At 29.7% G+C, this 16,018-nt stretch overlaps 1 protein-coding gene across 1 annotated transcript; it reads right to left on the minus strand.

The window, feature by feature from the left end:
- Positions 1–212: 212 nt before the first annotated feature.
- LOC149062261 (uncharacterized) lies at positions 213–3,865 on the minus strand. The gene is made up of 9 exons (XM_089215270.1): positions 3,844–3,865; positions 3,458–3,610; positions 2,896–3,014; positions 2,541–2,791; positions 1,516–1,672; positions 1,196–1,397; positions 1,017–1,123; positions 420–685; positions 213–337 (listed from the first exon to the last, which is right to left on the minus strand). Exons 1-8 carry the CDS (start codon positions 3,863–3,865, stop codon positions 581–583), a joined length of 1,116 nt encoding a protein of 371 aa, XP_089071396.1. The 3' UTR covers positions 213–337; positions 420–580.
- Positions 3,866–16,018: the final 12,153 nt, after the last annotated feature.

A 16,018-nucleotide genomic window follows, 5' to 3' on the forward strand; every position in this document is an offset into this window, starting at 1 on the left:
GCAAGTGCCAACAAATAAATAAATAATTAATGATAATAATAACAATAATAAATATACAAACAAATAGAATATTTAGTTTGATTTTCAATAAATTACTGAAGATAATATAGACAATAAAATTAATAATCACTGTCTTATTGTCTTCTACTAATAATTCTATTTTCTACTGCTTGACGTTCGAGATTTAATCTGATTTTTTTAAATGTAAGTTCATTAATTTCATTTTGCAGTTGTTCTTGGAGGATGTATATTTTGTCTAAACGACGTTTCGTAGACTTTTCGTCTTCTACTATTTGTGAAAAAATCCTGTCATCTACTGATGTTAAATATGCATTATCTGTTATTGGAAAAAAAATACAATACACATTATAGAATGTTGCTTGTAAGTCAATTCGTTTAACCTTTTTTGAAAAACTTACCTGATTTATTTAATGTAGTGTTATCGATTGACGACGATTGTGTTAAATCCATTCTATCGACTTGATACCGGCCGTCTTTTTTATACCATTCTTTTAAAATCTGTTTTTCAGGCCAATTAGGGTTAATTTGTATAACCGTAGACTGCGTTACAGATAATTTTTTACCTTTTTTTATAAATTACTAATTTACCCTTCTCAACTGATAGAACGTCTTCTATTTTTCCACTAAATGCAATAGCTTCTTCGTTCCATAGCGTAAGTGTTATCTAAAATTAAATATAACATAAAATCATTTATAGGTATTTAAAATGGCTATCGAACGATTGAGAACGTTATTTCTTTTTGGTCGAACGATTGAGAACACTTAAAATTAACAAAGAACTTACCGCTGACCCAAAAAAACCTAAAAAACAATACGATTGAGAACAAATTTACTATTGCAAAGTTGCCATATTATTTATTTGGCTTTTGAAAAATTTAGTAAAAAACTTGAGCGTTCTCAATCGCGTGTTACTAAAAATAACATTCTCAATTATAACGTTCTCAATCTTATTTTAAAATAGATAAAATGTTTATTGTAATATAAAACCTACTTACCTCGATTCCAGTAGTATCTGCTATTATAACATCTCGTAGTTTCAGTGTTTTGGTTGGCTTTACAATGTCTACTATGTCTTCTATGCGAATTATTACTCCAATAGTGTCTAGAAAGTAATTAAATAATAAATAAAATTAGTTATAACGGAAGACTATATAGTAATGTGTAATATACATACCAATTATCGCATCATTATTTAATGATATAATACTATCAAACGTCATAAGAGTAACGTGTGTTGGAATTACATCCGATGTCTCTTCTATTGGAGTAATAATTGTCATAGGTCCCATTATAATTTCATAATTATGATTAAGTCGATTGTATAATTTATTAGCTTTGTTAATTTTTCCATTTACTATGCTATAAATCTGGTCTTTCTATAAAGATACAAATCATTATGTTTTTATAGATACCTTATAAGATACATTTTTAAATTTAATAAATCGTATTTGACGATCGTAATATTATTATTTATTACTATTCTTCATACCATACCTTGAAAATTGAGTACACATTTTCGGCATCGTTTTTAAAAGCGGTGAGGCGTAATTCTCCCGTGGCATCAAATATATCCACACAAAAAAGTTTTCCTGTATTATTTTTGAAGGTACGTAATTCGTGAACTTTTAAAACGCGTGCTTCAATCTTAAAACTAAATATGAAATTATATTACATCATATTATAAATATTGCATATAACATTTATACGTAGTGTAAAAAAAGTGCTATTAATACAGTGTAAAGTATCGTATATCTAAGTTTCAGTAATTTAAAATCGATAATTACCTTGATCCCAATGACTGATCGATGTCTCGAATATTTACCACACCGGCCATGATATTGAAACAGCAAAATGTTTACTATAAGTAGGTATACGATCTTTAAGTTAACTTCGTTTCACTTAAATGATGGAAGAATAACTGATAATCGAATTAGGCGAGTGCTCGTATTTAAAGAGTCGATGGAAATGCAATCAACGAATAGCATGAGGGAGGCGTGTTATGGGTGGTGCCACCGCCCAATGAAATGTCAAAACAAAAGATACCACATAAATACATAATAGGTACGCATTTAAAACAGATAAGCTTGACGTTGAATAGTAATGTTTATTTTATAATTATGCTATTATTCAATTTGCTTAAATTACATTAACATTTATAATAGGTAGATATTATCTAACGACTAACATTAAATAATTTATACAGTTCATCAGATTGAATTTAATATAATAACAAAAATAGCTTAAATGAATAAATTACATTTACTTAGATTTAAAAAATATTATACCCAATATATTTTATTTTATACAATACACATATTATATAAAAAAATATAAATATCTAAATCAATATTTATATTATTGATATTAATAAAATTTCCGGGTAAACAATATTTTTAGTTTTACTTGCAAATGGTGATAAAATTGTAATACACTTAGAACTGCCTACTCTAGAGCACGCTACATATAACTGACCATGAGAAAAGCATGGCTCGCTTAAATCAATCCCAATGACCTTAAACGTTTGACCTTGAGCTTTATTAATGGTCATTGCCATACAGGGTTTTACAGGAAACTGTAGTCTTTTAAATTCAATTGGATAATCTGTGGGTATCTTTGGTATTAGAGGTATGAACACACTTTCCCCGGAATAGCTACCAGTTAAAATAGTTGCTTCTAACACATTTTGTTGTAAATTTGAAATCAATAATCTAGTTCCATTGCACAATTTAGGTGCGTCTAAATTACGGAGCAATATTATGGGTATTCCAACCTTAAAAAAATATGAAGTAGGTATTATTTCATGTAAAAAAATTAAAAATAATATTAATAAGATTAACGTTATGTTAGTGTAATAATAAAATATATTATGCCTACTTTTAATTTCAACTCATGCGGTGGGAAACCAGGTGGATTTAAAGTATGAAGAAATTCAGAAGGATAGTTCACAGATTGTTCAGGATCTGGTGTTGTGTCAATTGAAACATATAGTGTTTCTTTCGTATTAATACAATTTAATATCATAGAATTAATTAAAGTGACTTGTGAGTTTTTTGGACATAATATAGCACGTTCACACCACCAAGAATGATTACATAAAGTGATATTGGTTAAGTCAGGATAAATACTATTTATTAAATCGCGGATATTAAAAATAATTTTTCCAAAGTCATTGGTCAATAAAATTTGATCATTTTCGTCTATCGGTAATTTCCCCTCTCCAATATCCAATAAATACTTACTAAATTCGTCTGAAATTAAAATATTTTGCCATTAAATTCATTTGAATTTCATGATTACAATATAACTATTGAAGTATAATTTTAATTAAAAATTAATTATATTCACTTTGAAATCATAATAATACTTTTTATTACTCTTGATTTATATAAATACATTAAAAATTGTCCCTTTATTATAATTAGCTAAAACACCTAACCTGAATCCTGTTTTTTACTTAATTGTACCCGTATATTAGATGTAAGTTTCAATATAATTACATGTTCCCATAAATTTGATGATTTAATACATGCACGTATTTCATCAGCTTTAGTACCCCGAGGTACAACGGGTAAAATTTGACGGAAATCACCTACAATGATACATTTAAAATGTTACATAAAAAATTAAATTACAGTTCAAAGTTGTTTGATGACGGTAATAAATTAAATTGAACTGAAAAATAATTGCATTAGTTACCTGAAAACACAATTGTTATCCGACCCATGATATCATTTTTACCAGTCAGATCAATCAATGAACGGTTCAGTGCTTAAATAGCTTTTTTATGAGCCATAGTACACTCGTCCCATACAATCAACTTACATTCTTGTATTAGTTTGGCCATTGCTGACCCTTTTTTTTATATTGCATACAGGTAAATCGTTGTTTATCATAGTGAGAGGTAATTTAAACATTGAATGTGCAGTTCGTCCACCAGGCAATAATGTTGCAGCTATCCCTGACGATGCGACACACAACGCTATTTTTTCTTCTTGTCTTATTTTCGACAATAATAACTTTAATAAAAATGTCTTATCAGTTCCTCCAGGAGCGTCGATGAAAAATAATTTACCATCGTGGCGAAGAACTGAATTGTAGACAGTATCAAATACACATCTCTGTTAATTTGTAAGTCTTGGCTCGTTAGTGGAAATATCAGTTCTCAAACTACATTTATCATATTGTGTTTCCCTCATATATTCAAATTGATTATCCATATTCACATTACTATCATCACTATCGCATTCAGGCAACGGTAAATTGTAGTATTGTAATTGTTTTCCATTTATTTTTAATAAAATATTATTAAGTAACCTTAAAGTTTTATTATATATTGTATCGTTAAATGTGCTATTTGGATCTAGTATTTTTGATTGATGTAAAATATCTTCGGACATACTATTACGGTGTAAAATCCATAATTCAAGTGGATCTGATATTTGACACGCACTCAACATGAGTACAAATAAATATCGTAACTTTGAAAACGAATCATTCAGTGAAGCTTCGGTCAATGTCAATGACCAATGGCTGTCATCATCTATTAAATTAAGTATTTTGCATGCTCGTTGAAAAGTTGGATAAATAATATTGTTTACCGTTCGTAAATTTTGAAAAGAAGTTTGGCCTTTAACCACATGTAGTAATAATCTCAAAAAATAGCATTCTGCATTATTTGGATGTACACCCTGCCGATTGCATCCGTAGAGTATATATTATTTTCCAAAAGTTTCCCTCTTTTTCGCCTACTAAATGTATGGTTATTTGAGTCCCATGTGAAATATTTTGGCACTTCATGATATAATAATGTTTTAGCAAAATCATCAACTTGACACAAATTAAAAAATGCTAATAAAGTTGTGTTTTTTGAATGATTTAAAATATGCTGAACATTATCAGTGGATGAAAAATATATTCTCTGACCATTTTCCAAATGAACTGCCAAGTGCTGTACGACTGGATGCCTTTGATGTAACGGAAATCCTAATATTTTCCAAACTGCCTCGTTGGTACTAATATAACGTCCAATTTGATAAATTCCAACTTCATCAAATTTATTCGTTAATGCAAATATAGCTTAATCAGACCCTTTATTAATATACTTACAAATGTATTTAATTGATTTTACTGAATGTTTTATTCGATTTTATTCGTATAAGATTCTTTGCTCCTGTACACACCGGAATCAAAGCTGTGGCTTTATCTATATCCATTTCAGCCATTGTTTTTATTTTTTTCGTTCGAGTTATGTTTGGTAATTGTACGTGTACTACCCCTTTGTCAGTTCGTAAACCTGTTCGTTTTTTTATTGTACTATCACTATCTCCTGGGGGTGGGGATTAGAATTCACCCTCGGCAGTCCATGCCCGTCGTAAGAGGCGACCAAAATGGACCTAGAAGAGGGCAGCAGCTCTTCTAGTATCAAGCATAAATTAATTTATGCTTGAATAACATCCTTTAGAAATAATGGATGCTACTGCGATGTGGAAAGCAAGGGGAAACTACCACATTAACATCCCTAGTTAGGCAACTACTATTTTGTCTTCTAAAATGAATTTTCGCAGTGTAAAAAATTTGTCCGGACGTAAAATAGCTCCCCATTCGGATGTCCGGGTGGGAGCTACCCTGCAGGATGCATGTGAGAAGAACAAAATGCAGAGAATAGGAACGTGGAATGTACGAACAATGTTGAAAACAGGAAAGCTGGAAAATATAAAAATAGAAATGAAAAGATTAGATATAGACATATTAGGATTATGCGAAATACGTTGGCCAGATAATGGTGACTTATGGTCTGACGACATCAGAGTTATTCATACAAATAGTACAAAAGGACAAGCCGGTGTTGGAATTGCTCTCAATAAGAAGTGGGGTAAAAGAGTTACAAATGTTGTGACCTATAGTAGCAGACTATGTTTGGTCAAAATGGAGTCAACACCAAACAACCTTGCAATTATACAAGTTTATATGCCAACATCAAAAGCAGATGATGAAGAAGTGGAAGAAGTGTATGCAGGCATTGAAGAGCTAATGAAACATACTAAACCACACGATAACGTAATCATCATGGGAGACTTTAATGCTATAGTTGGAGAAGGCAGGGAAGGTAGAGAAGTCGGAGACTTCGGTTTAGGTAAGAGAAATGCAAGAGGAGAAAGAGTAGTGGAGTTTTGCAGAGAAAATGGGATGATTATAACAAACACCAGGTTTCAAAACCCTAAGAGAAGAATATATACATGGAAAATGCCAGGTGATATTGCCCGCTACCAAATAGATTACATACTGGTAAAAAATCGATTTAAGAATCAAGTTAAATTCTGTAAAGCATATCCGAGTGCTGATTGTGACAGTGATCACAATATAGTAATAGCGAAATGTGAACTCAGATATAAAAAACCACAAAGAACAAAAGTACAGCAAGACAATTATAATGTTAGATTACTTAAGAGAGCGGAGGTTGTGGAAGAATATGGACGCTATATGGATATTGAATACGAAAAACAAAATGAAGATGATCCACTGAATAAAAAGTGGGAGAACATAAAATCAGCTATTACAAAAGCGGCGGATTCTGTGCTAACAAAAAAAGAAAATAAAGAACCCAGAAGAGCATGGATTGACAAGGAAATAGTAAAACTTATAGATGAAAGACGAAAATATAAAAACAATAACACGAGAGAAGGACAACAGAAGTATCGTCAACTAAGGAACCAGGTTAACCGAGAAGTCAGAAAAGCAAAAGAAGAATGGCTGGAGCAGCAGTGTAGCGAAATTGACGAAATGTTCAAAGCTAACAAAATAGATTATGCGTATCACAAGATCCAACAATTTGTAGGAAAGAGAAAACGAAATGTCACTAATATCAGAGATAAAATGGGCCAATTATTAGTTGATGATGAGGACATAATAAAACGATGGAAAGAGTATATTGAGGAGCTTTACGAGGGAGAAAAATTGGAGGAAATTACAACAAATGAGGAAAAAATAAAATTACCCATTCTAAGATCAGAATTTGAGCTAGCGCTATATGACTTGAAACAAAATAAAGCTCCTGGAACTGATAACATAACAGCAGAACTATTACAATGTGCTAGTATGAAGATAAAGGATGCTTTATACCAACTAACGCAGGATATATATGAGAAAGGAGATGTGCCAGACGATTACCGTAAAAGCATAATTGTAACTATACCAAAGAAAAGTGGAGCAAACTCCTGTGAGCAGTTTAGAACACTGAGCTTATTGACACATGCCTCAAAAATCCTAACAAAAATAATAAATCGAAGAATAGAAGGAAAAGTGGACCAATACTTAAAAAATGATCAATATGGATTCAGAAGACAAAAAGGTACACGAGAAGCAATTTTAGGATTGCGAGTGCTAATTGAAAAACAGATTGATAGAAATAAAATCACATATTTGGCCTTCATAGACCTGGAAAAGGCCTTCGATAAAGTAAATTGGAACAAGATGCTGCATATACTAGGAGAAATAGGTATTGAGCAACAAGACCTACGAATCATTCACAGTCTGTACAAGAACCAGACAGCCTACATTAAAAAAGGAGAATTCACAACTAACGCTCAAATAAAAAAAGGAGTACGACAAGGGTGTACGTTATCACCACCACTTTTTAACTGCTACATCGAAAAAGTTATAAATATAGTGAAAGCAAAGCTAACAAGATTAAATATTGGGATCAAAATTGGTGGAGAAATCGTTTCAATGATACGATTTGCTGATGACATTGTGGTAGTAGCAGAAAGTGAAGGTGACATACAGCGTGCAGTTGAAGAAATGGATGAAATGCTCAGAACATCAGAAATGAAAATAATAGTACAAAAACGAAGATCTTAGCCTGTGCCAGAGACCCGAAAGTAAAAGCTGATGTATACATTGATAATCAAAAACTGGAACAGGTAGAAGAAATGGTATATCTAGGGAGTAAAATCACATCTGATGGCAAGAGTGTCCACGAGATTAAACAACGCATAGCATTAGCAAAAATTGCCTTTATTAAAAAACATAAGTTGCTCAATTCAAAAAAGATACATCTTAATATCAAGAAGAGACTAATAAAAACATATGTATGGAGTGTTGCAACATAATATGGATGTGAAACTTGGGTAATAAATGATACCGAGAAGAAAAAATTAGAAGCGTTCGAAATGTGGTGCTGGAGGCGTATGGAAAGGATAAGTTGGATAGAGCGGAAAACAAATGAAGAAGTACTAAGTACTAACAGTGGGAGAAAAACGTACACTCATAGATGCGATTAGAGGAAGACGTTGGAAAATGGTTGGACATGCCCTGAGACACCCGGAAGAATTGCATGATATAATATTGGAGGGTATGATAGAAGGAAAGAAAACTGCAGGACGTCCGCGGAACTCGTATATAGGACAAATTAAAATCGATGCAAAAGTCAAAACCTTTAAAGAACTCAAAGAAAAGGCAAGGAATCGGTTAGAATGGAGAATTGGAGTTGTAAACCAACCTTCGGGTTGAAAAAAAAAAAAAAAAAAAAAATCACTATCACTTGCTGGACTTGAAGACTTAAAAGTTAAATTTAAAAATTCTATATCTGTAACTGCTCTTAAATATTTTTCCCTATCACAATCTTGTGAATATTTATACTCTTCTGGTATATCTAAATTAATTAATGTTTGTTCTGTTTTAACGATATTTGTATTTGTTTGGACTACTACAGCCCCCTCGTTGTTGTCTACTTGAACACCTACGTCTCTAGTTTCGTCGTCAGATGTTACTAATATGCTTCCTGTCAAAATATCTTGTATTTCCCCTGAATTTTTATTCATCAATATATTTTTTATTCATTTAAACTTTGAAAAATAATTTTATTTATTTCATAAAAATAACATTTATTCTTCCCTCAATAACTTTCTAATATTTATTCTTATTTATTTATTCAACTATATATTTAATATATTTTATTTTCTAAATACCTTTATTCTCAACTTCGATTTCTATACTTAATATTACTTTTATTATTTATTCGATTCCGTAACACGTCATTTATTATATTATAAAAAAAATCGTGTTCCGCGATGTTTTTGTTTTATATTACGTATTTATTTTATATCAGTTTTACTATAAACTGCACTCACACTAACGCATTAATTATATCATTACTACTATTAAATATTACGGCACTATGTTATAATTATTTATCTTTTGGTTAATTACTCCAAATAAAATAATTAAATTAATATATCGCAAAACTACTTATAAACTTATTTATTATTATTTTATTAAATCTTAATTAATAATTCTAATTCAAATTTATTTAAACTATTATAACTTATTCTAGACTACTTTTATTTATTTATTATACTATTTTTACTTAATGTGGACTATATTTATGCTATTATATTTATCTAATATTATATACTATTATATATCTAATATTATATACTATTTAAAATTAATTCGGACCGGTCCTAATATTATAATAAAATTGTATTTCTTATTATTCTCAATATTTTCTCTATACTTCAATTATTCATTTACCATTTATCATATATCATTTATTCATCATTTTTCTATAATTTCCTTTTTACTATATATTCAATATCTATTCTCAATAAACTGTGCGCGCACACATTATATATATATCTTTTTCAACAAAATCTCATAACTATTCTCAATATTTATTCATAAAACTAAGGACTTATTTTCTCGCCTTTTCTAAAATTCCAAATTAATTCTCAATTATCAACATATAAGGTCTTACCTCTTGCCTTCTCAAAAAAATCACAATTATCAATATCCCAATTACTTTATAATCTAAGGTCTTATTTCTTGCCTTACTAAAAATCTCAATTATTCTCAATTATTTATATATATATATCCTTTAATATTCTTCAAAATTATCAATTCACTTATTTTCATTTATCAATACTCAATTATTTCTCGTTTTAACGTTATCTTTTTATTTTATTTTACCTAGGTTTTATTTGTGCCTGTTTATTTTATTATATTATTAATCAATAATATTCATTAAACGTATATATATTATCTGAGTTTATCATTTAATTTATATTTATATATAAAAATAATATATTTATGAATTTAATGTTCTAATGGTGGTGTAGGTGCACACACCAAAAGTGTTTTATACAATAGATCCTAAAAAATCTAAAGGAGACGCGACCCCACAAAGCTTACAAAAACATTTTCTTAAATACTACACAAAAATTATAACTCACAATACTGTCGTCTTCGTATTTTGGTTCATCTTGACTGAAGCTGATTTTCCTGCGCTATCGACTGTTGACCTCTACGTAGATTCTTTTGACCCTCGGAGTTGTTGGAAAGTGATCAGTTCCCCAACGGTGATTCTGTCGAACTGCCTCCGTGAAATTCTTGACTCGAAGTTGTGGAATTTTTCAAAATTTTCGAAAAAATTTATTTTTTGCGAAAAATTCTGCTTTTTCTCCTCTTGAATTTTTTTGATGTTCTTCTTAGGGTTCCGTACTCGACTGCGCCAGATGTAGTGATCACGTCGCCTACAGGTATCAGTAGTCAAGGATGATGTTTGGAAGGTGACTCTTGAGTTAATTACACAACGTAGAATTCTTCTTAATTAGATTAATTGTTTATTTATTGTGGTAAAACATATATTTATTTATAACATGAAAGCTGAATGTAAGTTAAGTATTCTGAATGATAGAATAAATTCGGTTTGATTCGAATATTTTCTAAGTTCAAAATATTGTTTATAAGAAATTTTCTAAGTCCAATGAATTAAATTAAACAACAGACTGTCGTGAAGGTGCTCTGGCTAGTCTGGTCAAGTCGCGTCTGAATACAGGCCGTTTCGGAGTCTCTTATATAGTGCTACCCTCTACTCCCCATAGTCTACTTGCTCTTGTCGCTGTTCTCACGGATGTGGTATAATCATCTAAACTGACGGAAACGCCACCCGCCCACATATGAGATCAGTACACATCCCGTGCAGCTGCATGCTTGATAATACTGTATCTATTATTATGACAGTATATTCCTAATTTGGGTATCGTTTCTTGGAATTCTTATCCCATAGTCGTGTCTAACGTCCTGAGGACATGGAACGCCTATCGATCTGTTTCCCTAAATGTTCAGTTAATCCCCCATTGTTATGTAATGTTATTTGGTGTCCACGCCCAACTTTTACCTTTAGTAGTCTCTTATTATTTTAATAATCCATGGCCACTCCCTTGGAATTGTTACCCTCTCAGGTGGTGTTTACATAATTATTACCTAGTTGACCGTGAACTAAGCAATCCGGGATGCTAGTCCATAGCAATAGGCTGTCCTTATGTCACTAAATGATATTTCATTGCCATCAAACACTAAATTATTTCTGTAGTTTTTAAAAATGTGAGGTATACGTATCAAGTATGGGAAATATTTTTTTACCATTTACTTCAAAATAAGGAGATTCCTTGGTACATCCTAATTGTTTTAGAGCAGCACAGTTATTACTACCTTGGTCACATATTACAGCAGTAATAATTAATCCTACCTCTAAAGCTTTTTCAATCACATCACTTATTAAATTCTTCAATTCAAGACATCTAGTTGACGAAGCAGATAAAAAATATGCAAGAGGTAATTTCCATTTTGAGTATAATCCTCGGGCAATAAATACTAACGCTTGAGAGGCTACTTTGTCATTTCTTCCTTTATGTCCAAGATCCTCATAACCTTCAACGACATCCAAGTATTTAGAATATTCCAAATATTTTTTTATGGACATCTTATCAAAAGCAATGACACAATACTTTTGTTCATTATCCATCACGTTAACTTTAATTTTTATTTTTTCCATATAACCAGGGCTCGAGACTTCTAGCACTAAAAAACCTTAAAATATGCGCTATAATATGCTTTAAAAAATGGTAAAATATGCACTATAATATGCTCAATAAAAAAATTAAATATGCTCTAAAAACATTTAAAAAAAAATTATTTTCATTAATTCTAATAATATTTATTTTTAATCTAATTCTAAAAAATAATTTGCGTCCGCACTGAAGTCATTATGTAACCGTGGCTTTATACGTTTTAACATTTTACTTTTGTAAAGTAGGAATTTAGCACCTCACTAAGTATAAACCACAACATTACTTCATTTTTTTCAAATTAATAAATTATATACAAAAAATAGCACGATACTTATAACGGCTAAAATTACGAATTAAAAACATTACACAATTATTGTAGACCGTGAAAAGGTTATAAATGACTGACATCAGCAAATAATAATTAAAATTAATTGGTAAAAATATTTTTTTATGATAAAATTAACATAAAAAATTTATACCTAAATAATATTTGATTTAGTTAACTAAGGCAGTGTTTATTATAAAAAAATGATAATAATATATTTTATATTTACTAAGAGTTAAAGTTAATATTATTCATTATCAAAATAGTACCTAGGTACATAAAATTATATTACAAAAATATAAACAATACAAAATTAATATATTTTATAATGCCTAGTTACATAATAGAAAATGAAAACATATGTACCCTTATTCCGCCAGACTCCCAATACCGAACTATGTCTTCCTCGGAAAAATGTTTGGAACAAACATAGGTCTTGTCGTTTACAACAAAGTTTTTCCTTGGAATAGTTTTTTGCCATCTTTGCCGTAAACTAGTATCTTTTGGTGCGGAAAACTGTGACACCTTTTCTGTGTTGCTTTTGTAGCCTGAAGTACATCCAACCATACAACACTTAGCCACCATCGCAATAAAACTACCTACTACCAATTATGTTATGACAAAAATTCAAAATAACCTTGTCGAAATTCGAATATTATTTTGTTCTTTGTCATGCATTAAGAATGTACCTACTCATGTTATCTCCAGGTTTGGTGTCGGTTGTGTTCTTATCTCCTTTTCACGGACTAAAATAATTAAGGAATGTTTTTAATTCGTAATTTTAGTCGTTTGGACGACATAACGAATTTGAATAACATTCTCGCCGACCAATCATTTATTATTAAATACTGCAATATTCAATATATTTTCTCTCAACTTCTATTAACCGGGACAAAATAAATGACCGACAGGGACACCGGGACATGCTGTTAAAACCGGGACGAATGGCAAACCTATTTATACCTGTTTTGTCAATTTTGCATACGATTTTCATTAGAATAAGTTTAAGATCTTAAATTCTAGTTTGTGGTAGTCGGTGAAACAAAAATAATGCATTAAAATTTTACTTTTATTTCTTATAATGATTAAAAATAATAATATATTTAGAAATTAAAAATCAAATACATATCATCTTTTCAATACAACTTTTTATAATAACAATTTAAAATTATAAAAGGCGGGTAAGTCGGAAAACTTAAGTACTTATGGAAAACTTGGTGTTAAATTTTATAACCTTAGATATAAATACAAACAATATTATGAATTTTGAACTACAAAATAATTTGCAAATATTCATGGTTTTGACGAATTTTTGTCAATATTTGAAATTCAAATGCTAATAAAAATTTAATTTGAATATCCACCGGAATATTTTTTTTGTGATAAAGATTGACAAATTTATAAGGAATCTTGTATTGAATTTTCAAATCTTAGGTATAAAAGGAAATTTTTTATGAATTTCTAGAATAAAATAATTTACGAATTTTCGTGATTTTTACGTATGTTGTCAAAATTAAAATTTGAATGCATGTAAAAAAAAAATGTGGCTATACATTTATTTTATTTTTCAACTGCTATTGTAAAAATATATTATGAGCCTTGTATTAAATTCTCAAATCTTAGAATTAAAAAGAAAAACTTTTATGAATTTCGATCTAAGATAATTTGAAAATTTCTGTAATTTTTACGTATTAAGTCAATATTTGAACTTCAAATACTAATAAAAAAAAATTGTGCCTATATATTTTTATAATTTTTTAATCACTATAAGAATAACTTATGAGGAACTTTGTATTATATTTTCAAGTATTTTTATAGGGCCAAAAAAATTTTATCAACCTTTCAAAAAAATTTTCAGAAAAATTAAAAATTTCAGTTGTCTATAAATATCTAAAAAAAGTCAAAATATTTTGAAAATTAAATCATGTAAAGAAAATGCCAATAACTGGTAAAATTTTTCAAGTATCTATGACTTTTTGAATAATAACAAATGTTTAAAATCGTTTGAGGATAAATCGTTATCGTTACGCTATTTCTTAAAAATTTAAAATTCAAACGCACTTAAAATTTTTCCTATAATGATGCTTCGAGTTTTCTCTATAGCTCCTTGAAGGAAAACTTAGTTTTGTATTTTTAATCCTTAGTTATAAACGAAAAAATTTTATGATTTTTCAACTTCAAAATTACTTGCAAATTTTCGCGTTTTCGACAGATTTCGTAAAATTTTGAACTGTAAACGCTTATTAAAAAAAAATAGTGACTTACGATATTTAATTTTTTTTAGCTACAATAAGAAAAACTCATAAGGAACCGTGTATTAAATTTTCAAGTTTTTTTGGTCGTCCAAAATTTTTTTACCGACACAACAAAAAAAATTCTCAAAAAAATCGAAAATTTCAGTGGTCTATAAATAACTCGAAAAAAGTCGAAAATTTTGGAAATTAAACTGTATATAGATATCACTAACATTAACATTTGGTGAAAATTTCAAGTATTTACAGTGATTAGTTTTTGAATTACAACCATATAAAAATATCGATTTGGTCGAAAACTGGTTTTGCGTAAAAATTCCCGTTTTTCTGTCATTTTTTTTGTTGTTTTTCTCGATTTTTTTGAAAACTGTTAGAAAATGTTTACTTTTGACCTCTATAAAGCACCAAGGATCTTCAATTTTACATCGGAAACCACCCCCAAAGTTTGAAATCGAAGCATTATTTCGACTAGTTATGCTGAACACACACACAAAAAAAAAAAAAAAAACAAAAACACACATCATTGTAAAATCAATACATTCATCACTTCGTTCAGAATCTAAAATTAACTAACATAAATAATACTTTGTTATACGTTATACACAATTTTAAAAATAGTAATGATAAATGTAGTAAATTACGTAAGAATTATTATTGTTCAAACCGCCGCCCTTTTTCTCAAACCGGTCCGCGTGAGCGCGTGGCGGACGAGGAATATTCGAGAACTTTTGTATCGCTCGTAACGAGTAACAGCTCGTATTAGCGGTCACGCATTGTTCTTCTTATCACCAGCCGGCTGCTAGCTGTTTATACGTGTGTGGTGTGTGCGCGACAACTACGGTCCAGTCTACCGTGAGCTGTTGTGGTTTCATTTAGTTTTTGTGTCGCGCGTAGGGATAGGAAAAATTAATCATTATACTGATTCGAATCATTTGAATCGATTCAGTAAATTGATTCGGTAAAATGAATCGTTCATTTGATTCACCAGTACATTAAACTGAGTTGAATTAATCCATTCTGTTATCACTTATCATACTCATAAATAATTATAATCAAATGACAAATGAATCGATTTTGTCGATTTTGAATCATTGGTATTTGGCGATGATATATTTTATGTTTGGAAATAAATTAATTTGTACTATTACATTAATTAATATTATAACATTCCACTGCGATACAGCGCCTGGCCCAGTGGCCCATTAAAATTATTATTTTAGACTTATCTATTAATCAATAACCATTGAAATAGTTACCGACTATGGAGTATGGACTATGAATTTTGATTTAAAATATAAGATCAATTTATAATAAATGTTAAAAATTTTAACATTTACATTTTAAGAGAATGTTAAGCACGCAGAGACTTGTAGTTATTGTGGAGCATTATAAAAATATTGTATGTTAGCTGTCTGTTCAACATCAGTTATCAACGTCGTAAACTACACAAGAATTTAGTAAAATAACATAAAACTAAGTCGAAATTGTGACTATTACAACTATATTAGTATTCAATTTAATTCCCTAAATTTAAGATAGCTTAGATGACTTATATTTTTTTTATTAAAAAA

Source organism: Diuraphis noxia, unplaced genomic scaffold (genome assembly GCF_037042655.1).
Source record: "Diuraphis noxia isolate RWA-SAM2 unplaced genomic scaffold, SU_Dnox_SAM2 contig0001, whole genome shotgun sequence".
Lineage (NCBI taxonomy): Eukaryota > Metazoa > Arthropoda > Insecta > Hemiptera > Aphididae > Diuraphis > Diuraphis noxia.

Excerpts from the sequence above, each read along its gene's own strand:
- LOC149062261 (XM_089215270.1), bottom strand. The coding sequence starts at position 3,865 with ATGGCCAAACTAATACAAGAAT. Across the intron at positions 3,015-3,457 it reads AAGTAAAAAACAGGATTCAG|AAACACTATATGTTTCAATT; the intron begins GTTAGGTGTTTT and ends TTAATACGAAAG. Across the intron at positions 1,124-1,195 it reads AAATAATGATGCGATAATTG|ACACTATTGGAGTAATAATT; the intron begins GTATGTATATTA and ends ATTACTTTCTAG.